The sequence below is a fragment of the Dromiciops gliroides genome, chromosome 1 (genome assembly GCF_019393635.1).
Source record: "Dromiciops gliroides isolate mDroGli1 chromosome 1, mDroGli1.pri, whole genome shotgun sequence".
Lineage (NCBI taxonomy): Eukaryota > Metazoa > Chordata > Mammalia > Microbiotheria > Microbiotheriidae > Dromiciops > Dromiciops gliroides.
In genome coordinates this window covers 680,588,944-680,612,910 of record NC_057861.1, presented here as the reverse complement: position 1 = coordinate 680,612,910, position 23,967 = coordinate 680,588,944, and the positions used below count along the sequence as shown (strand labels likewise).

Here is a 23,967-nt window from a genome sequence, read left to right as displayed (position 1 = left end):
TAAGTTGTGAAACACTAAGCAGCACCCTGTTGAGTGTAAAGGCCCCAGAGACCCCCAAAGTCCTAGTAGGACCTATCCCGGGTGCCCGATTCCGGTCATGGCAGGGGGCACTAGAACGAAGCCTTGACCTGCAGGGCTAGAGAGGGATCTTTTTCTTCTCTGGACCTCGGTGTCCTCGTCTGTAGGATCGGGGCGTTCCATTCTTATGTAAGTACAGGTTCGGAAGCAAGCTGGGAGAGAAGCTGCCCAGCAGAGGGAAGGGGGCGAGGCCGTGGGTCGGGGGCGTTCCCCCTCCGGCCCGCAGCGGGGCACTATGCTGGAGCAACGTGGGAAAAGGAAGGCCCCTCCCTGCAGGGAGGTGGGCGTGACCTGGATGGCGCGCGGCCTGACTAAGGCAGAGGCCGGAGCTCAGCGGGGGACTGACAGATCTGGGGCTGGAGGAGAGGCCATGGCCCCGGGGACTCCTGCTCGGGTAAGTGCGACTGGGCCTGGCCTCAGAGGCCCAGGGCGAGGGAAGCGGAGCTCTTGGGGAGGGCCCGCGGGGCCTGCAGGAGAGACAGCGAGGATTCAGATACAGACCAGGGGGAAGCCATCGAGGCCCCACCCCCTCGTTTACAGAGAGGGAAACTGAGGCCCAGAGAGACCGAGTCTTACAACCAACAGCGCCAAGCCTACACGGGATTTGAACCCGGGCCTCCCTGACCCTGTGCCCCATCCACCGCTCCGAGGCTCGGGGGTGGGAGGGAAGACCCCCGGGGCCGCGGCCGGCAGGGAGGTGGGGGGAAGCGGGAGCCCATCCAGCTCACTCCCGAGCCCCGGAGTCTTAGGACTCGGAGCAGGCATGGAACATCAGGAGGCTCTCGGGGTACCCCTGCAGTTTGCCCCAGCGAGCCCCTTCCTCCCCGCCGTCATAGCCAGCCCGGATAGAGCTCCGTGTTGGGGGTTTGCAGGGTGCTTCACGGATGTCACCTCGCTTTGACATGACAGCGTCTGCCTTGTCCGGTATTCGCTGCCCAGGTTGTTGCTCCTCAGAGCCTCGGGACCAACCCCCGCTGGCCGTGATGAAAGTATTCACAACATACCCGGTGGGGATCTTGAGTGGGTCATTTAAATGGGTCAGATCATTTAAAATGCATAAATAAAATGCCCGTGTCTCCAGGCGCCTGTGTCGTTTGACGATGTGACCATGTATTTCACGGAGCAGGAGTGGAGAAACCTGGAGGAGTGGCAGAAGGAACTTTACAAGCAGGTGGTGAAGACCAATTATGAGACCTTGGTCTCACTGGGTAAGCTATTATCTTGAGGGATTTGGGGGGAGGGGAGGGTTATAGAGAATCGGGTGCTGGAAGACCCCTCAGGACTCAATTCCCATTCACAACCTGAAACAGGTTTCCTGAAACTCAGTTCTAAATTATTCTTTTCATATCATTTAGTTTCCTTTTGGTTTTCTTTTTACTAAGAAAGCCATTAAGCAAAACAGACACCCCCACCCCCGCAAAAAAAGTTTGTTTATAGTGTATTTTAACATTCTGCTTCCTTGTCCCACCTCTCTGCCTAGAAGTCTTCAAAATATAAAAGTTAATATGTTCTGATTTGTTTGCAAGAACAATTGATTGACATCTGGAAAGATGGAAATTTACAAGTGGAATTTAAACAAAAACCTCTCCATAAGTATTTCATAAGAACAGAAAAATGAATAAGCCCAAACAAAAATTTACATCTTCCATTTACAGCTGCATATATGTTGGGGAGGTATCATTTTCAGCTCTGACAGCCATTAAAACCAAGTGTTGAAATAAACTTAACTTTAAATGATACTTTTGCTGGCTCATTACAGATCACTAAAACAAAAATTTGCTAAAACAAAATTTCTAAAATACAGAAGCATATTTCTTTCACCAAAAATATTTTTAATTATAGTGATATTAACAATGTTTTAATGCTACTAAAAAAGTTTTGTACTGTTAATAAGTATTTAATATAGTTTACTATAGCTCATCCTTTAGTTTTTTTATTTTATAATATACATATATGTGTGTAATTCATAAATAAACATACATGTATTCAGAGTACATACTCATTTTTTTACTAATAGGGGTACACAATCAAAAACATTTAGAGGGGGCAGCGAGGTGGCGCAGTGGATAGAGTACTGGCCCTGGATTCAGGAGGACCTGAGTTCAAATCCAGCCTCAGACACTTGACACTTATTAGCTGTGTGACCCTGGGCGAGTCACTCAACCCTCATTGCCCCACCAAAAAAAAAAACAAACATGTTTGGAGATCACTGGGGTAAGAGAGAAGAGGACCTAGGACAGAGCCATGCATTAGATGCCCACTTAGGCAACAGGACAAGAATAATGACCCAGCAGAGAAGAATAAGGAACATACACATGGAATAAGGGGAGAGCAGTATCACGCAAACCCAAAGGGGAGAGGAAGGAAAGGATAATCAATAGTGCCAAGTACTACAAAGAGATCAAGGAGGATGATACCTGAGAATAGGCCACCAAATTTGGCAAGTAAAAAGTCTTTGATAACTTTGGATGGAGTAGTGTATACTGGGAAGAGGTAGTAGAACCTACCTGGGTTCAAATGCTACCTCCAATGCTTACCCAGCTATCTGAAATTGGCAAGTGACTTCATCTCTGTGAGCCTCAATTTCCTCATCTTTAAAATGGGAATTTCAACACTTATCATTACCTGCTTTATAGGATTGTTGTAAGGAGCATGTTTCACAAATGTTATGGCACCATATAAATAAGATGCATTAGTCCATCCCTCATCATAGCAATTTGTTATTGCAAACTAATCAGAAAGTGTTGCGTTTTTTAAAAGTGGGCTCAAGGGGGCAGCTAGGTGGCACAGTGGATAAAGCACTGGCCCTGGATTCAGGAGGACCTGAGTTCAAATCCAGCCTCAGACACTTGACACTTACTAGCTGTGTGACCCTGGGCAAGTCACTTAACCCTCATTGCCCCACCAAAAAACAACAACAACAACAACAACAACAACAAAAGTGGGCTCAAAATCCACCAGAACTTTTGGGAGATTTTTAAACAGGCTAGAAAATTTTGTTTCTAAGTTAAAAATGAAGATATGAGGGGCAGCTAGGTGGCGCAGTGGATAGAGTACTGGCCCTGGATTCAGGAGGACCTGAGTTCAAATCCAGCCTTAGACACTTAACACTTACTAGCTGTGTGACCCTGGGCAAGTCACTTAACCCCAATTGCCTCACCAAAAAAAAAAAAAAAGAAGAAGATATGAGAGTGTTTAAGTGACACACCATTTTCAACAACAAAAGCTTAGTGTTTGGTGTCTTCATTTGAATCATCCAGCTCTCCTAAGGACATGGTCCATCCATTTACTCTGAGTGGTAATGGAAACTGTTCCCAAGAAAACTATAGCAAATGTTTCTTCTGAAGTCAGTTGCTTTCAAAACCTTGTGATTTGAAGCCTCATTTCTTGATAGCCCAGAACATCTTGAGTCTACTCAAATGGATCTCAAAGAATTCTCAAAATAAAAATAATTTTAATTGATTTTATTAAGTGGTTATATACTATGTAATGGTATTTTGGGGATGGGAAATGGGGAGATATAAAACAAATCATGGGTGGCTTAAAACCAAACCTACCTGCTGGAGTATTCTGCTTTATGGCACCCCAGGGCCTACATATATCTGCATATGTGATCCTATAATTTGTGCCTCTAATGTACATTTTTTTAAATAAATTTAATTCCTTCTTTGTGGTCTCTGTGTAGGCTGTGCCATTCCCAAGCCAGACTTGATCACCTGGATTGAACAGGGGGAAGAGCCATTCGTCAGAGATCAGGGAAACTTAGGAACAAGAGACCTGGCAATTGGCTCCAGAGCTGAGGAGCATCTTGACTTGAAGCACACCAAGATACAGCTGCTTTGTGGTAGGTGAGAAAGGAAGAGAATGATGGAACCAGAAAAGTATCTTCATCTTTTCCTAGCTGGGAAACTTAAGTCTTCCTTTAATGCTGGGGTGTGGTGTCTGGACAGGATGTGCTTCAGAAGAGTGGTCGAGAGACTTAATTGTTCAGGGCTCAGGACCCAAAACGAACTTCACTGTCTCACTGGGGACTTAACTTAGTTTGAACATACAGAGAGAAGTCCGTCTCTATTTTTCCTGCATGATCAGAATCCCTGAAGTTCTACATTTTGAAAAAGACATCATGAGGGGAGATGTTATTATTTTACTTTGGGCTGTTGATTTCCAATGAGTAATAAGCCAGGGATGCTATTGATGTTAAGTTCTGAAATTTTGTCCCAGGATAAGAAAAAGGAGGGTTTAAGAGGTTCCTGGTTATCTCTATGGGTCTGGGAGGAGAAGAATTTAATGAGATTTCTGCCATCTCCTTTACTTAAATAAAAGACATCTGAAATAAAAGAGGCTAGAAATCATAAAATACAGCCAAGATTATATGTCTCATAGTAGTCAAAGTTGAGCCCTTATATGATTTGCTTTCTTAAGGGTAGTTCTACCACTTCTAGGAGCCAAAGTTTTCTGGGGACATGTGTCCTAGATCATCAGGATTTGAAGGAGAGAGGTCAAGAGGGAACTAATAACTGATATACCCTAGCTGAATATGAGCAATCAGAGTAAATGTGGCTAAATGGTTCTCCCCCCCCCTTATCTTTCTCTTTCCATGAGCTTTGGAGAGGCAATAATTCCATCTGTACCTAGGTAGCTAGGTGCCACACTGCACTTGGAGTCAGGAAGACCTGGATTCAAATTCTGCCTCAGTTATTAACTATGTGGCCTTGGGCAAGTCATTTAACCTCTGTTTGCCTCGATTTCCTCATCCATAAAATGGGGATAATGATAGTACCCACCTCCCAGGGTTGTTTTAGGATAAAATGAGATATTTGTAAAGCCATTAGCACAGTGCCTGGCATATAGTAGGTGCTATATAAATTTTAGCTATTATTACTGTTATAGTTATTCCCCAGAAGTTGTGTGACTTTAAGCAACTCAACCCTCTCTAAGTTTGTTTATTCACTTGTGAAATGAGGATGAAAACATTTGCATCACACACAAAGCACTTTATGTTCATTATTTGACAGAGTTGTTGTAACGGTCAAATAAGGTAATGTGTTTAAAGTGTTTTGTAACCATAAGATCTCATTTACATATTAATTATTACAGTTTACTTCTAAGGAAAGTGAATAAAAACTTTAAAATGATAACATAACATTTTATCATTTACTATTTTTTTATTATCATAAACATTGGCCAAGCCTGTTTGCCTATTAGAGATCATAAGACATGTATAACCTATATGGAATTGCTTGCCTTCTCAAAGTGGGGGGCTGGGAAGGAAGGAAGGGAGAGAATTTTGAACTCTTAAGTTTTAAAAATGGATGTTAATTGTTTTTACATGTAATTGGGGAGAAATAAAATACTTGAATTTTTTTTTAAAGAGAGATGAGGGACAACTAGGTGGCACAGTGGATAAAGTACTGGCCCTGGATTCAGGAGGACCTGAGTTCAAATCTGGCCTCAGACACTTGACACTTAGTAGCTGGGCAAGTCACTTAACCCTCATTGCCCCGCAAAAAAAAAAAAAAAAAAAAAAAAAGAGGGATGATAGGAAAATCAATCACAGTTTCTGAGGAATGTCCCATGCACATTGTTTAAGTTTCTACTTCTACCCCTTGTAGATTTAGCATTCCCCCAGCACTGCATCTTCCTGGAAACTTTCTTGAATATGATGGTGAAATTCAGAGGGTAATGATGATCCTGAGTCTGTCAAAGACCTCTGTGTAAGTCAGTCCACAGATTGAGGAAAGATGTCCTCAGTTCTCCCAAAGTATTTCCTCTCCACATCTGACTGGCTCCATTCAGGGGGTAAATACAGAGACTAACACAGGTTTTAATGTCACTTGACATTGTCTACAAGGCCTTAGTACTTGTTCCCTATCATCCTAGGGTTTGTATCTCCAGTCTCAATCCAGTCTCAGCAACCTAATTATATCCCATTGAATTAATTAAGAAGTTAATTTAGGTGAGGAGTGATTGCTTCTCTGGCAGTGAAATAGAGTACAGAGACTGGATTTTTACTGCAGAACAGGCCAGAGAGTCAGTGTCTAACTGGGATAAGGGCCTGGAATGGTAAATTCCATGCCACAGACATTCATTAAAGGTTTGCATTTATATAGTGCCTTTTAGGGTCTTGTGTTTAATGGACCCTTTGGTCCACCCAGCAATACAAGGATTATTATCACAGGAGTCACAGCTGGTAAATGTCAGAGCTAGGGCCCAAACCCAGGTTGTCTAATTCCAAATCCAGTGTTCCCTCCGTTATAGCCTGCCAGGCTCCATACTGTGCAGACTACAGAGGTAAATAAGACATGTTTCCTACTGATGGTAAGAGCTATCATCACATAAAGAAATGAGCACTGGCCTGAGTGCAAGATTTGGGTTCAAATCCTGCCACAGACACTCACTAGTTCCATGAACAAAGGCAAGCAACTTAACCTCTGAGCTTCAGTGTCCCCATCTATTGAGCAGCAGCACCTTCTCCCAGAGCTGTCAGGGGTCAAATAAGATAAAGTATGGGAAGCACACTGAAAAACTTAGAATGCCACTGATGAGTTTGTGGTTACTACCTGATCAAGTCACGAGTACTAACTGGATCTCTTTTTTATTCCAGGGGACTCTGGATCTTCAAGTTCAGGACAACAGGAAGGCCATGGACCTGACCCTCAAAAGCAGAACTTGTCTGGGCCTTTCCCATTCCGATGCAGTGAGTGCAGCAAGAGCTTCACCCACAAGGCTCAACTAACCAAACACTGTAGGATTCACAGACGAGAGAAACACTTCTGGTGCACGGAGTGTGACAAGAACTTTGCTGGAAAATATGAATTACTCCGACACCAGCTTCTGCATACTGGAGAAAGACCCTTCCAGTGCCCCAAGTGTGACAGGAGCTTCCGCCAAAAGGGACATCTGCTCAGGCACCAGCGCCTGCACACAGGGGAGAGGCCCTTCCAGTGCACAGAGTGTGATGCGTGCTTCAGGCTAAAAGCTGACATGAAGTCCCATCAGCGCCAGCACAGGGGAGATAAGCCATTCTCCTGCAGCGAATGTGGTAAGAGCTTCACCAAACATTGTTATCTCACTGAGCACATCAGACTGCACACAGGGGAGAGGCCCTTCCAGTGCCCAGAGTGTGGCAAAAGGTTTCGAATGAAAGCAGACATGAGAGTCCACCAGCGAAGACACATCAAAGCCAGGTCATTCTGCTGCAGTGAGTGCGATAAGGCATTCCCCAAGCAGTCTAAGCTCACTGCCCATGTTAAGGTACACACCAAGAAACAGCACTACAGGGCCCTGCTGTTCGGACTGATGGACCTTGACTGGGGTTGAGGCAGAGCCATAACATGCAAAGCATGATTGTCAAGCACAGCCTCAGAGTCAGTGTTACAGTTGGAAGGGACTTAAGATGTTATCTAGTACAACCCCTCTACAGCCTTCTTAGATGGAACTAGAATCGCATCCTGGTAACTTCTAACCATTGGTTATAGTTCTACATCAAGCAAGCAGTCGTTTGGTCTCCTGCCTGCATAGGATCCCACCAGTTGTTTAGAGTAAAGTCTGGCCAATAACATGAGTGACCCAACTGGGTAATGCTGTCTTTGTTCAAAAAATAGGTAAAATGAAGAAGTTTGGAGGCTGGTGTTCTCATGGAGCTTATCAGCCAACATGGAAGAGGTTACCAAAATGGATCATTTCCCTGTGGGTGAAATATTCCTATTCTTTGTGAAAGCCTAGGAAGTCAGGCCCTAAGTGACTGAGAGACAACACTGAATAAACTTATATGGAATAGTCAGTATGACGGGGATAGAAATCTTTCCCCTACCTATCTCAAATGGGAATGGGTGAAGCTGATACTCAGCTGGACACCCTGAATGAAGATCATGTAAAACGTGGTCCCAGTTTCATCCTATTGTAGTTGAGGAACTTGTTGGTGGGGTTGTTTCCTTGATGTGGTTTGCTACTGACACAGCAGTAAATGGAGCCTATCTTAAATCTGAGAGCTCATCAGTTGGTGAGGAGATTCATCCGACTGCAGTGAACCCATGCAATCTCCCCAACTTGTGCAGAGCTCTCTACTGAGGGAGGATATAGTGGAAATAGGAGGCATAGTCCCTGCTGGCTCAGTCTAATGAATAATATTCCTCAAATATAGTGACTCTAGGAACACTTACAAAGAAACGCATGACCATGGATGAATATAGGCAAATATATCCCAGTAGTTCCCATGGACATAAGAGCACTAAAGCCACTAGCTAACATTGTGGAAATTTACCTGAAAGCCTTCATGGAGGATTTTGAGCTGGGTTGGGAAGGTAGGTAAGAGACATCTGAGGCCAGAGTGGCCTGCAGAAGCCCATCAAGACCAACTTTAGCTGAAGAAAAATGACTGGGAGTATTAGAGAGGTTTTTGTAGTGGGAGGAAGGCATTGAAACTGAGGCTCAGGAGGTTAAATTTGATATGATGCAAAGGCATTGAAGTGTATCTGATAAAGTATTTTGGAAATCTGAGGGTTTAAATCTGCCCTCTGATATTTATTAGTTCTGGAACCACAAACATGTTATTTAACTCAGAACATCAGTTTCCTCTTGTGTAAAATGTAGATAATACCTACAGACATCTCATAGTTTTGGTGAACTTAAACTAAAAACCTATAAAGCACCTTATAAACCTTAAAGTACTATATAATTGGCAAAGGCCAAGTCATTAGTTTTGAAAACTTGTCTAAATTCTCCACTGTGCATTTTTGGCCCAGTGACCCTTACTTGGGGCATCAGCCCAACTAGTGTTTCTAACTCCCAACAAATATTAATCTTTCAGATTCCAGAATGAGAAATGATTCCTGGTAACTTGTCAGGGATTCATAAAAGCATGAGTTATTCTGTATTTTTCATAACATTTTATTTTGTTTTTAAATAATAATGAGTAATCATAATAAACATTTTTCTATGATAGTGTTTTCTAAAAGTTTCAGTTTTGTTTTATATATATACATATACACATAATAAATTCATAGTTTGTTATTACTATAAACCTATATATATTGTGATATTGATTTTAAACCTATCTGGTAATGAACTTATTTCCCTTATCTTTCCTAAAATACTTCCAATGTTTGTTTGTTTTTTTCCCTTTTTGTTTTTTTTTTTTGCAGGGCAATGGGGGTTAAGTGACTTGCCCAGGGTCACACAGCTAGTGTCAAGTGTCCGTGGCCCGATTTGAACTCAGGTACTCCTGAATCCAGGGCCAGTGCTTTATCCACTGCACCATCTAGCTGCCCCCAATGTTTTTTGTACTTTGTATTCAGCATCATAAATATCTTTAAATTTTATTTAATAAAGTATTTTATTTTTTCCTGTTACATGTAAAGATAGTTCTCAACTTTTGTTTTAAATTTTATTTAATGAATAAGAAATATTTAGTAGTATTAGTAGCCCTTCATAATCTAACCCCTCTCCTACCTTTCCAGCTTTCTCACACCTTATCCCTGACAAACACATTCTCTGACCCAGTGATTCTCACCTCCTTGCTGTTCCACTTGTTAAAGGGCTAAAATTCTAACTAAACTATTTAAAATATCTAATGAGTGGTCGCCAATAAATTATAAGCTTTAGCAAGAGTTAGACTTTTAAGCATTTATTAAGGAGAATAAGAATTTGGTAAAGAGAGAGAGAAAGGCCCAGATTCCTATCTATTAAAGGAAGAGCACATTTCTAGCTCCCTTCTCCACCAGGGTCCTCAGGAAAAGAGAACAAGTCAGAACACAGCAGCTCCCCCTTCTTCCTCCCACCAGCAAACGTCACTTCCTGACGCCAAAGACCCATGGTCTTGCCCTCACAGACGGTCACCTCATGGCGCAGCTTTTCTACAGTAAGTCTCCAGCAGGTGGCGTCATTCCAATCATTACACACAAGTTTCTGCTCCAGGCATTTTGTCTGGCTGTCTCTGGTGCCTAGAATACTCTCCCTCCTCATCTCTGCCTACTGCCTTCCCTGGCTTCCTTTAAATCTCAAAGACAGTCCTTTGCCCTCAAGGAGCTCACAATCTAAAGTACAAATATGTACAAACAAGCTATACACCGTATAAAAAGGGAATTAAGAGGGTTGGGAAAGACAGAGATGAGGAGGGAAAGCATTTCAGACATGAGGATCATTTGGAAGATCTGGGACAAAACAACAGTACAAGTATATAGGAGGGTCCTACCACCTAGCAAGGTAGCCTAATCCACATTAGGGTACTCCTAATTATTAGGAGGCTTTTCCTTACCCAATTCTTCCTAAGTCTGTCTTCTAGGGGCTGAGCAGAAAAAGTCCAATTTCCATGACAGCCCTGCAGATAAGAAGAAAACCTTCGCATCGCCTCCCCCCTCCCCCCCAGCCCCAGTCTAGCCTTCTCCCGCTTGACCTAGAGCCGTTCATGACTGTGCTTTGGCTCCAGGCGGTCCGCCGGTTCTGGAGGTGTCAAAACGCTCTTCTAGTCCCAGTTCCTTTCACTGAGTCACGTGGCCCTAACACGAAGCCCTCTTCCAGCAAGGCTCCGGTTTGTCAGTGTCTTTTTTTTTTTTAAAACGTGCTGCCCAGAGCTGGAGGCCAGGCGCTTAATAAACGTTGTTTCCAATCGAATTAAGCCGAGCGTGCCACGGGCCAGCCCAGGGTCAGAACTGCACGGGAAGCATCCGAGGTTTCTGAGCTCTCCACGGGGAGAGGGCCCTGGAGGCTGGGACAAAACCGGGAAGTTCGCGGTCACTGAGCAGCGGCTGGAAGAGAACGTACCACCAGGACCGCGCAACCCAGAGTCTTGGCGAGAGCCGCCCCTGCCCCGCTGGAAGTCGGGGACCGCCTTCTCCGCCAGGCAGGAGGGAGAGAGGAAGGTCACCCCCGGGAGAGGAGGCTGAGATTGGCGCGGGGGGGGGGGGGGGGGGGGGGGGGGCGGGGCCGAGAGAAGCCGGCGGGGGGGAGGGGCGTTCCCTCTCGCGTCCACAGGCTGGCACGCTGTGGGGGCGGGGCTTGGGGAAGGGGCGGGCCTTCTCTGTGGCCGGCCGGTTGCGTCCCCGGATGCAGCTCGTGGCCCAGCGCGCCGTGCCCCTGACAGCTAAACCGAGCTCTGTACTCGGTGCTCCCGGGCCGGAGGAGACTGGGAGGCCATGGCCCCGGGAGCGCCTGTTCCGGTAAGAGCGACCAAGGCCGGGCTTCAGAGGCCCGGGGCGAAAGGAGCGGAGCTCTCGGGGAGGGTCCGCGGCCTGCGGGAGGGACCCGAGGATCCCAGATCCCGAGCTGAAAGGGACCTGGGAGAAGCCACCGGGGCCTCATCCCTCGTTTTGCAGAGCGGAAAACTGAGGACCAGAGAGACAGAGTCACCCAGCTAACAAAGCTGATACGGGATTTGAACTCAGACCTCCCAGACTCCGACCTAGTGCCCCATCCCCTGACCCAATCGGCCTCCTGGACCTGGGTTCCGGGGAAGGAGGACAGACCTTGGGCCGAGGGTGGCAAGGAAGGGGGGACCCTGCTGTGATCCGGAGAGAGGCAGAGCACTTGCAGCCACACAGTCAGTCGACAAGCATTAATTAATCGCCTACTATGTGCCAGGCACTGTGCTGCTAACTCTGGGGATACAAAGAAAGGCCCTCAAGGAACTCAGGGGGAAACAGCATACAAACTACTATGGACAAACAAGCCATGTGCAGAATAAATAGGAAAGAATCAGAGGGAAGACACTAGAATTAATAGGAATTGAGAAAGGCTTCCTGCAGAAAGTGGGATTTAAGTTGGGACTCGAAGGAAGCCAGGGAAGGCTGGAGGCAGCGATGAGGAGGGACCGAATTCCAGGTATAGGGGGCAGTAAATGCCCGAGCTGATAGATCGTGTTATAAGGGGAACATCAGGGAGACCAGTGTCTCTGGATCGAGATTATGTGGGAGTAACTTAAGACCGAAAAGATAGGGAGGAGCTAGATTTTGAAGAGCTTTAAAAGCTAGATAAAAGGTTTTTTGTTTTTTGGTTTGGTTTGGTTTTATCCTAGAGGTAATAGAGAGCTTCTGACGTTCCTTGAGCAGGGCAGTTGCATAATAAGAACTGTGTTCTATGATCATCACCTTCACAGCTGAGAGGACTATTGACTGGAGTAGAGAGAGACTTTTGCAGTAACCAGCAGACCCACCATCAGGTTACTTTAATAGTCCTGTTGTGAGGTGATGAGGGCCAATAGCAGAGTTGTGGCAGAATCATAGGAGAAAGGGGGTCATATATGCAACTTTGTAGGAAGGTAAAATAAACAGTCCTTGACAACAGGATTTAGGGATGAGAGAGAGTGAAGTGTCAACTTCACTTACAACACCAGGTTGTAAGCATGGGTGACTGGAAGAATGATGATTTCCTGTGCAAGTAATAGGTAAGCTAAGAAAAAGGAAAGACAATGAGTTCATTTTGGGGCATGTTGAGTTTTTTGGGTTTTGGGGGGGGGCATGTTGAGTTTAAGATGTCTTTGGGGGGCAGCTAGGTGGCGCAGTGGATAGAGCACCGGCCCTGGAGTCAGGAGTACCTGAGTTCAAATCCAGCCTCAGACACTTGACACTTACTAGCTGTGTGACCCTGGGCAAGTCACTTAACCCCCATTGCCTGCAACAACAACAAAAAAAGCTACAGAGAGGTGAAGAAGGATGAGAATTGAGGAAAAGCCATTCAATTTGGCAATGAAGAAATTGGTAACTTTGGGGAGACTACTTTCATTTGAATGATGAGGACAAAAGCCAAGCACAGACTGTAGAAAGTTGATTCACTAAAGGGAATCTACAGATAGGACAATAGCTAACTCAAAGATTCCAGAGGTGACAATTTGCTGGAGCAGATGGGATGGGATGGGAAGGGATCCGATCCAAAGAGCATATAGAGGGGACTGCCTTCACTAGGAGAAGGGTCCTCTCTTCATGTGAGACAGAGGTGAAGGACGTGGGGGGGGGGGAGGCATCTTAGTGAGGTGAGGAGAGAAGAGTTCTCAGCAAAGGGCCTCAGTTTTTTTCAGTGAAGTATGAAGGAAGCTTCTCAGCTGAGAGGGTTTGGAAAGGAGGGGCCATAGGAAGTTTGAGGAGGGACTGCAAGTGAGAGCCCATAACTTTGGGGAAAAGGAGAGAGGTGAGAGATCATCATTTCTGTGCTCCAGGAGCAGAGGCTCAGCAACCCTGGGGTTTGGGGATTTAGAACAGGGATGGAGCTGGACATCATCTCCTGGTCCACCTAGCGGAGAGGTCAGGTGATTCTCCCCAGGCTGCAGTTTACCTCAAGAAACTTTTCACAAAGTGCATTGAGGGGCAGCTAGGTGGCACAGTGGATAAAGCACTGGCCCTGGATTCAGTAGTACCTGAGTTCAAATCTGGCCTCAGACACTTGACACTTACTAGCTATGTGACCCTGGGCAAGTCACTTAACCCCCATTGCCCCGCAAAAAACAAAAACAAAAAAACAGTGCATTGACTTTGATTAACTGTTTGCTACCCACACTGATCCTACCACACCTTGGGAAGAGATGCCTTCTAATCTTGGAAGATGAGCACCCAGGGCTTCTCCTTGTTGGCTGTGATAAAAGTATTTAAAATATACCTGGCCGGGGGAGGGGGGGACAGCTAGGTGGCACAGTGGATGAAGCACCGGCCCTGAATTCAGGAGGACCTGAGTTCAAATCTGGCTTCGGACACTTGACACTTACTAGCTGTGTGACCCTGGGCAAGTCACTTAACCCTCATTGCCCTGCAAATATATATACATACACTTGGCGGGAATCAGTTTATTGTATCTACCTTGTGTGAGAGAAATGAAATAGAAAAAGATATTTTCTTAGTTGAAACTGTGACTCATGCTTGTGGCTCCAGGTGGCTGTGACATTTGATGATGTGACTATGTATTTCACGGAGCAGGAGTGGAGGACCTTGGAGGAATGGCAGAAGGAGCTTTACAAGCATGTCATGAAGACCAACTATGAGAACTTGTTCTCACTGGGTAAGATCATCAGGAACTTTGAGGGGGCTTAGAGAATCACATCCAGGAATAGAGCTCCAAAGATCATCCAGGGGCAGCTAGATGGTGCAGTGGATAAAGCACTGGCCCTGGATTCAGGAGTACCTGAGTTCAAATCCAGCCTCAGACACTTGACACTTACTAGCTGTGTGACCCTGGGCAAGTCACTTAACCCCCATTGCCTGCAAAACAAACAAATAAACAAAGATCATCCAGCTCTTCCATTTGCAACCTGGAAGTTGTTCTGGAAACCGCACGCTGATTCATGCTTTCTACCATTTCACTTTATTTAAAAGTTTTATTATACCTTTTGTTTTTAACACCAATAATTTCCCAGTATTGGTACCACCTTCTCTTATAACAAAGAAAAACATTTAAGCAAAACAAATCAACAAAATGACTTCATATACAGCGGATGTAACATTCTGCTCCTTTAGTCTACTCCTTATTTACTGAGTGGAGGGAAATGTACTGTGTCATCTGTTCTCCTGGATCAAGATTGAGCATTGCGAGTAATCTGAATTCTATGTCTTTTTAATGTGTTAATTTATATAATTGTCATTTTATATATTCTCCTACTTTTGTCTACTTCACTCTATCATTTCTACAAATTTTCAAATGTTTTTCTGAATTCCTCCACCTTATTCCTTGTTTTTGTTGTTTTGTTTTGTTTTGTTTTGTTTTTTTGTGGGGCAATGAGGGTTAAGTGACTTGCCCAAGGTCATACAGCTAGTAAGTGTCAAGTGTCTGAGGTCACATTTGAACTCAGGTCCTCCTGAATCCAGGGCCAGTGCTTTATCCACTGTGCCACCTAGCTGGCCCCCTTGTCTTTTATTAACAGTATTTTATTACATCCATATACCACTATTTGTTCACCTGTTCACCAATCAATGAGTACCTGTCTTGTTTCCAGTTTTGTGTTAACACAGGAATTGGTGCTCCAGATATCTTAATATGTATGGAATAGAGTTCACATTTTATAGTTTTTGTAAAAATCTTTGGACCTTAATGACTAGATGGACAGATGACAATATTATTCAACATAACATTAGAAGTATATGATGCAATGCAAAAAGGAAAGGGTAAATTAACAGCAGCCATCATTATATAGTTGAAATGCATCACCTACAATTAGAAAGGTTTGTTCACTCTCCCTACACAGGGTGTCATGCTAGTCTATCTGTCACTTCAGGTCTATAAAGTGCCTTTTTCATCCTATGGCATCTTTTTTCCCTATGATGTTCACTGAGCCTGGCTAATATTAATCTCTGCTAGTCGTGGGGTCTCAGGTGCTATTGCAAATCATCTCACTGCTTCTCATTTCAGGGTTCCCAAAATATCTACTAGTGAAAAATGGCTATTCAAATTTTCTAGCTCCCCATGTACCTTTTAGTTTTCCCTTTTAACACCTTTAGTGCATAATAACTCACAAACAAAAATTTTCCCCAGTGTGTCCAACAAGAATATCATGTACCGTATGTTTCTGCCTATTGCAGCAGTGTGGAGGAACATTAACTCCACTAGTCGGTCAGTTGATTAATGCTTGTTTCATGCCTACTGTGAAGGGCACTTTATTAAATTCTGTAGGGAATATATAGAAGTATAAGATACAATCTGTATTTGTTCTCAAGGAGCTTGTGTTCTGTTTGGGGAGATCATTAGCAGGATATAAACATATAAAGACAAATAACAATACAAAAGGTCAATAACAGTTCAGTACAGTCATATAATACATGTCAGGGGGCAGTACCTGATTAATTGTCAAATACATATTATAAGGGCAGCAAATGTACAGGGAAAGAAAAAATAATTATGATCCTGAGTGTGCTAGAAAGGGTACACACAGAAGGATAGCCAGGTTTTAAATATATACATGTGTGTGTGTATGTATGTATATGTGTATGTATGTATATATGTGTGTGTGTGTATATGTATGTATATTTGATAAGCAAAAATTACAGAAAGGACAGAGAGCATGGAAAATGAATAGTGACCAGTAATTTGAGCCAAAAGATATTTCCTGGCAATGAAGTTACTGGCTATGAAGGAACTTGAAAAACAAAAACAATTATAATTGATATTATTTAATCACCATATACAAAAGATGTGAAGAACTTAACTTATGGACAGCTCAGAGCCAGACAGGTTGGCCATCACTCTAGGAATCTAATGCTAAGGTGCAGACAATCATTTTGTTTTATAGGACCATAAGGTCCCCATTTATTATAGGTGTTCCTAAAACTTGTGTTTCTAGGAAGCTTAAGGAAAATAAACTTAATTGCCGTCTTGTGGCCTTTGTCCAGGCTATGCCATTCCTAAACCAGACTTGATAACCCTGATTGAACAAGGGGAGGAGCCATTCATCAGAGACCAGGGACACCTGGACATAAAAGAACCAGCCAATGGTTCCAGGGCTGATGAACATCCTGACTTGAGCACACAGGGGCAGCTGTTTTCTGGTAAGTGAGAAGAGGTGAAGGGAGTGAAGGTGAGGGTGACACCTTCAGCTTCTCCTCCTTCTGGGACTTAAATCTTTCTTTCATGTTCCCCCGAGCCAGGGTTTGATGTCAGGGTAGGGCGGGGTGGGCAGGGCTTCAAAAGAGCAGTCAAAGAGATTAGCTGTCCAGAGCTGATAATGAAATCTTTGGGGGCTGATGGGGTCAACAAGTAAAATAGCACAGAGAGAGAAGAAAAGAGAGCCTAGAACAGAGCTTGGGAGACACCTGTGGTTAAAGGATGGGATGAAGATGCGGCAAAGGAAACTGAGGAGGGGCCAAGTCACATGGGAAGAGAACCAAGTGTCATGAAAACCTAGAGAGAAAAGACTGTCAAGGAGAGGATGATGACAGACAGTGTCAAAAGCTACAGAGAGGTCAAGAAGGATGAGAATTGAGAAAAAGCCATTCAATTTGGCAATGAAGAAATTGGTAACTTTGGAGAGACTACTTTCATTTGAATGATGAGGACAAAAGCCAAGCACAGACTGTAGAAAGTTGATTCACTAAAGGGAATCTACAGATAGGACAATAGCTAACTCAAAGATTCCAGAGGTGACAATTTGCTGGAGCAGATGGGATGGGATGGGAAGGGATCCGATCCAAAGAGCATATAGAGGGGACTGCCTTCACTAGGAGAAGGGTCCTCTCTTCATGTGAGACAGAGGTGAAGGACGTGGGGGTGGGAGGAGGCATCTTGGTGAGGTGAGGTGAGGAGAGAAGAGTTCTCAGCAAAGGGCCTCAGTTTTTTCAGTGAAGTATGAAGCAGCTGAGAGGGTTTGAAAAGGAGGAGCCATAGGAGGTTTGAGAAACTAGAGTAGAAAGAATTAGGAAACCCAAGTTTGAATGGTAGCTCTGTTATATACAGAATGGACCATGAACAAGTCAAAGTTATATCATTCTATGAGCCTCGGATTCCTTAACTTTAAATGTACTTGGACTGCCAATTTCACATGGTTGTGGTAAATAGGATGTTTTGAAAACCATGTAAATATGAATTTGGAGGAGGGGGGGGAGTGATGCAGTTTCTTCTGAACAGCACAGTCCCATCCCATTGAGGGACAATGGAAACTTTCACTAAGAACACTGTTGGGAACATTTCAGCTGAAGTCAATTACTTTCTTTCTTTTCTTTTCTTTTCTTTTTTGGTGGGGCAATGAGGGTTAAGTGACTTGCCCGGGATCACACAGCTAGTAAGTGTCAAGTGTCTGAGGCTGGATTTGAACTCAGGTCCTCTTGAATCCAAGGCCAGTGCTTTATTCACTTCACCACCTAGCTGCCCCGTAGGTCAGTTACTTTAAAAGCATAGCAATTTGAAGATTTTTTTTTTTTGTGACAGCCCAGCATGTCTTGAATCCCCTCAAATCAGTCTCTAGGAATTCTTTTTTTTTTTTTTTTTTGCGGGGCAATGGGGGTTAAGTGACTTGCCCAGGTTCACACAGCTAGTAAGTGTCAAGTGTCTGAGGCCGGATTTGAACTCAGGTACTCCTGAATCCAGGGCCGGTGCTTTATCCACTGCGCCACCTAGCCGCCCCTCTAGGAATTCTTAAAAGCAATTTTAGTTGACTTTATTAAGTCAACATAAACTGCACAGTCCTTTTAGAAGTGTGGGAAATGTGGAGAAATCAAACAACTGGTTGGTAGCTAAGAGCCAAAGGAGTTAGACATCATTCTGCTACAATATGAGTGCTTGTATTGTGCTTTATAGCATGAAAACCCCAGATTTTTGTGTATATGTTCCTTTACCATGTACCTCTAAAGGAGAAGAAATTTAATTGCTTCTTTGTGGCCTCTGTCCAGGCTGTGCCATCCCCAGCCCAGACTCCATAACCCAGACTGAACAAGGGGAAGAACCACCCATCAGCAATCAGGGGAACTTGGAAACGGGAGACTTTGCAGTCTGCTCCAGTAAGAATGAGCATCTTGACCTGAAGAGTACAGAGGTGCAGCTGTTTGGGGGTGAGTTAGAAGGGGTAAAAAATGTGAAACTGAGGGTGGCATGTTCTGATTCTCCTCTGTCTCGGACTTCAGAGGTCTTCCTTTCATGACAGTCTGAGCTGGAATTTGATATTGGGGCATGACTGAGCTTCAAGAGATCTCATAAGGAAACCCCCTAGTGAGGGCTCCTCCACTGTGCCCTGATCTTCACTTAAAGAGATGAAGATGAGCTCTAGTCTGGTTTTTTTTTTTATCATAATTGGGAGATCCGAACTTAATTCTGAGAAGTAAAATGAAAACTGTCATTGGTTGAGGAGGCCCGTGTTCAGCATCATGAAGAGAGATATTACTTCTTTTTTTGCTGCTGCTTGCCAACAAATAAATAACTCTATAAAGGATAAGATTTGATATTCTGCCCCTAGATAAGGAAGGGTTGGCTTTCTGGTTAGCTCTGTAAGTTAAGAAGGAGAAGGCAAGGGTTTTTTCACCTATTAAGGTAATGAGATTTCTACCATCTTTTTTCATTTTCTTAAAGTATACTTGAAATAAAATAAGATATATAAAATAATAAAAGTGTACTTGAAATAAAATAATAAGATAAAAGTTTGGAGATAGGGCTAATTGTATCCATTCCAGAACAAAAAGATTGTACTCTTATCTGATTTTCTTCCCCACTTTCTCCCTATCTACTGTTTCTTCCCCTACTGCCTGCAAACATGTCCAAGTCTCCTCAGTCATCAAAAAACTTTTTTTTTTCAGTCCTCATCCTGTTCTACCTCTCTGCAGCATTTGACACTATTGACCACTCTCTCTTCCCAGATACTCTGTTGTTTGGGGTTTTGTGACACTACTCTCTCCTTCTCCTACCCAGTTATCATCCATAAAATGTGGGTATATCCCAAGGCTCTATCCCAGACCCTCTTCCCTCCACATTTTTTGTCTTTGTGACTTTATCAGCTTCCATGCATTTAACTATCCCTATGCAGATGTCTCCAAGATCTAGCAGCCTAGCCCCCGTTTCTTTCCTGAGCTCTACAAACGACGTTTTGGACATTTCAGGCTGGATTCCCATGGGCGTCTCATGCCCAAAATGTACAAAACATAAATCATTGTCTTCCCTCCCCACCTCTCTTCTCTCAAACTGGCCCTTCTTTGCAGATGGTACCCCCATTCTTGAGTCTCCCAGGTTCATAACCCCAGTGTTATCCTCAAATTCTCAGTCTGCCTCACCCATATATTTGACTAGTTGCCAAATGTGGCATTTTCTACCTCCATAACATCTCTTCCCACGTGTGCCATTTTCACGGCTTATACACCTACAACCTTAATTCAGGCCTACTCATCTCTCACAGAAACCAATGCAGTCAGGGGCAGCTAGGTGGCGCAGTAGATAGAGCACCAGCCCTGGAGTCAGGAGGACCTGAGTTCAAATCCAGCCTCAGACAACACCTACTAGCTGTGTGACCCTGGGCAAGTCGCTTAACCCCAATTGCCTTACCAAAAAAAAAAAAAGAAAGAAAGAAAGAAAAAAAAAAAAGAAACCAATGCAATCGCCTCATATCTGGTCTCCCTGCCTCAGGGCCATTCCAGCTCAGGTCCAGCCTCCTTATGCAGCTGCCAAAGGAATGTTCCAGAAAGGCAGGTGTGAAACTTCTCTGGTTTTAAAGCTCTCCATGGCCTAGCCCTACCCTCTCTTTGCAGGTTCCTTATGCATTCCTCCTCTTCCCTCACTCCTCAGTCTAGCCAAAATGGCCCTCTCACCAACCCCCACACAAAACCCCATCTCCCTTCTCCAGGCCTTTGTGCTAGCTGCCCTCCATCCCTGAAATACACTCAGTCCTCACCTTACCTCCTCCTCCTCGAATCCCACATTTCCTTCCAAACTCATCTCAAATGCCACTGTCTACACAGAGCCTTTCTGGCCAGCCTCCAACCACTGGTGCCCTCCATCTCTATTTTTGTTTTTTAACTGCCTTGGATTTATTGTGTGTTTATTCTGAATATTCTTAAATATGTATTTGTCTCTCCCTGCAGAATTTAAGCCCCTTTAGAGTCGGATCTCTTTCATTTTTTTTTTCTTTGTACTCCTTGAGCCTGGCACATATATATATAGGTGTTTAATAAATGCTTGTAGCTTAATTGGTTGATTGTAGTAGGTTCATAGATTTAAAGTTGCAAGAGACCTCAGACCCTCAAATCCAGCCCCCTTATGTTACAGCTAAGGCAAAGCCAACTTCATTCAGAAGTAAATGCTCACTGATTGGTGTACCCAGCATTGCACAGGTAGTAAGCATTGGAGCCAAGAAGTTCCTTGGACCTTCTGTAGGGCAGCCATGAGTTCCTGACTAGATCTTTGTTCTTAATTCCAGGGGATTCTGGATCTTTAAGACAACAGGAAAGCCATGGATGTGAGCTTCAAAACCAGAACTGGTCTGGGCCCTTACCATTCCGCTGCAATGTGTGCAGCAAGGGCTTCACCCACAAGTCTCAACTAGCCAATCACATTAGAGTTCATAGGCCAAAAAAACACTTCCAGTGCACCGAGTGTGAAAAGAACTTTGCCCAAAAGTCCCGCCTGCTCAGGCACCAGCGCCTGCACACGGGGGAGAGGCCTTTCCAGTGCCCTGAGTGTGACAAGAGCTTCCACCAGAAGGGACATCTGCTCAAGCACCTGGCCCTGCACAGAGGGGAGAAGCCCTTCCAGTGCCCCGAGTGTGACAAGAGCTTTCGAGTAAAAGGGGATATGAAGGTCCACCAGCGCCGGCATAGGGAGGAAAAGCCATTTTCCTGCGGTGAATGTGGTAAGGGCTTCACCACGCATCACTATCTCACTGATCACATCAGAATACACACAGGGGAGAGGCCCTTCCAGTGCCCAGAGTGTGGCAAGAGCTTTCGAATGAAATCAGACATGAGAGTCCACCAGCGAAGACACATCAAGGCCAGGTCATTCTGCTGCAGTGAATGCGATAAGACATTCCCTAAGCAGTCTGAACTCTCGGACCACATCAAGGTACACACCAAGAAACAGAACTACAGGGCCCTGCTGTTCGGACTGATGGACCTTGACTGGGGTTGAGGCAGAGCCATAACATGCAAGGTGTGATTATCAAAGTCAAAGAGCATTGATCCAGTGCAAATTCTACTACATCCTTGGTCATTCACGACCTCATGAGGCAGGCCAGCCCATTCTGGCATAGCTCTCATTGTTGGGAAGTGTTTTCTTAGCTCTGACCACATCAGGCTCTCTATAACTTAGACTTCTTGGTCATGGATCTCTTCTTTGACCAAGCAGAGGGTTAGTACACACACTGTCCACATCACAACTGTTCGGTGCAATCTGGCCAATAAAGTGAGGGATGAAACTGGCCAATACTGGGCTTTGCTTGTTTGCTTTTCAAAAATAAGCTACAACCAATAGCTCATAAGCTGGCTCTAAAGAGGTTACCAAGATGTTACAGATACCATCGATCCATTGCTGAAACTTCCTCTCATTCTTTCATTCCTCTCTAAAAGCCAAAGAATTTCTTCCTGAAAGCCTGAGACCCGTCTTATAATAAACTTAAACAAGAAATTGTCAGGCTGACAGGAATGGAAATCTTTCTCCTGCTAATCCCAAGCCTAAATAGATGAGGCTGGGGGTCATCTGGAGAACCCGAACACCCTGTAGAATGTGGTTCTGAATGAATCCAACTGCTGCCGAGGCACTGGACGGTGGGGTGGTTTTCCCGCAGTGGTTTGTTACTGACAATAAGTAGAATATCTCTGAATCTGGACAGATCTTTCAGGGTGAAGATCCAGCTGCTCTGTGTAACATCTGCCCCAATCTGAGGCAATCTATACTAGATAGACATTGAGGGAATGTGTGATCGAAATAGAAAAAGTGGTGTTGCTCTCATTCTGAGAGAGTCCTCATGTCTGGTGTACACAGGAACCTTCCCAGGGGAAGGTAGGCAAGCAATTACTGTGATTGTAAAAGCTTTGAGAACAAACACCCTGTAAAAGAGTCGGGGAGCCCCTGGGTGAAATATACCTGGAAAGGCTTCATGAAGCCTTTTGAGCTGAGTTTGAAAGAAATTAGGAAACATTTTCAGCAGGAAAGTGTCCTGGAGAAATCTGGAAAGACCAAATTTGTTTGGCTGGAGAAAAGGAACTATGGGGATATTATTGAGAAGTGAGATTTTTGCAGTGGCAGAAAGACAGAAACTCAGGTTTAGGGGCTTAGGGTTGAGAGACACATTGTGATGTGGAGGGGGGAAAAAAACCAGGATTTGGAGTAGAAGAGGCATGAAGCCAGATAACTCCCCCAAAAAGTATTGGCTTTCAAAAGCATGCTATTTACCAACTCTTAACTTCTACTTCCCCAATTTAACTCTCTCAGATGGAGATAACAATACCTATAGACCTATTTGCCTTCATTATTGTCAGGCTCAAACTAGATCATACCTGTAAAGCAACCTTCAAAAGCACTCAATAAATGTTATCTATTATAAAGAAAAGAGAAGCCTACAAATACCTGTGGAAACACGTCCAACTCTGCCTCTTCACCCTGACTTCCCTGTTGTCCAGTTGTAGCCCAGGGCCCCTTGGGGCAGAGTGAAAATGACTATAACATCCTGACTTGCCCACAGTTCTTAAAAGAAATTGACAGAGCCTGAGGTGCCGCTACTGGGGCAAACACATAAACAAAACATTCATAATTCATTCAGAAAATGTTTACCGAGCATCTTCTGTGTATTAGGAACTACAGCGTACTCAATGCATATCTCACATTAACAAGAATGGACAAGCCTTTGTCCACCAGCCAAGATCTCTGAGACTGTCTCTGCCTTAAATCTCTCCTTGCTTTGTCCTCTCAAATTCAGCTGCAAGATTACTGTTTCTCAAGCACTGTCTTGATGCATTATTTCTGTGACCGGAAGCTTCATTAATTCTCTATTGCCCTTATCAAATGCAGGCTCAGCCCACCTTTCAGAGTTTGCCATGACCTGGCTTCCTGCATACTCCTAAAACTCCTATTAATCCCCCATTCTGGATCATCTCCTCTGCTTGCTTTGCCCACTCCTGCATCTAGAACAGTATTTGAGGAGGGCAGCTAGATGGCGCAGTGGATAAATCACCGGCCCTGGATTCAGGAGAACCTGAGTTCAAAATCCAGCTTCAGACACTTGACACTTACTAGCTGTGTGACCCTGGGCAAGTCACTTAACCCTCATTGCCCTGCCCCCCCCCCAAAAAAAAACAGTATTTGAAGGAAGACTCAAAATCATATTAACTAGACTCAACGCAAACTTGTGCGATTATCTATAGTTGAATCCTAACTGATGATGTTCAGCATTCGTTTTATTTGATCTTTTTGTTCCCTTATGTTGCTTCTCACGTTTGTTGCAAAACTAAACACTCTTCAGATTCCAGGAATACCCCCTTGTAAGCAGCAGCTAGCCTCTTTGCATACTTA

At 44.3% G+C, this 23,967-nt stretch overlaps 2 protein-coding genes across 2 annotated transcripts; both read left to right on the top strand.

Annotated features, from left to right (window-relative positions):
* The first annotated feature begins 302 nt into the window (after positions 1–302).
* LOC122735589 (gastrula zinc finger protein XlCGF52.1-like) lies at positions 303–9,286 on the top strand. The gene is made up of 4 exons (XM_043977274.1): positions 303–472; positions 1,160–1,286; positions 3,764–3,922; positions 6,683–9,286. Exons 1-4 carry the CDS (start codon positions 314–316, stop codon positions 7,396–7,398), a joined length of 1,161 nt encoding a protein of 386 aa, XP_043833209.1. The 5' UTR covers positions 303–313; the 3' UTR covers positions 7,399–9,286.
* Positions 8,294–23,710, top strand: LOC122753555 (zinc finger protein 425-like). The gene is made up of 7 exons (XM_044000993.1): positions 8,294–8,381; positions 10,395–10,606; positions 10,695–10,937; positions 13,932–14,058; positions 16,380–16,535; positions 18,372–18,530; positions 20,879–23,710. Exons 1-7 carry the CDS (start codon positions 8,294–8,296, stop codon positions 21,586–21,588), a joined length of 1,695 nt encoding a protein of 564 aa, XP_043856928.1. The 3' UTR covers positions 21,589–23,710.
* Positions 23,711–23,967: the final 257 nt, after the last annotated feature.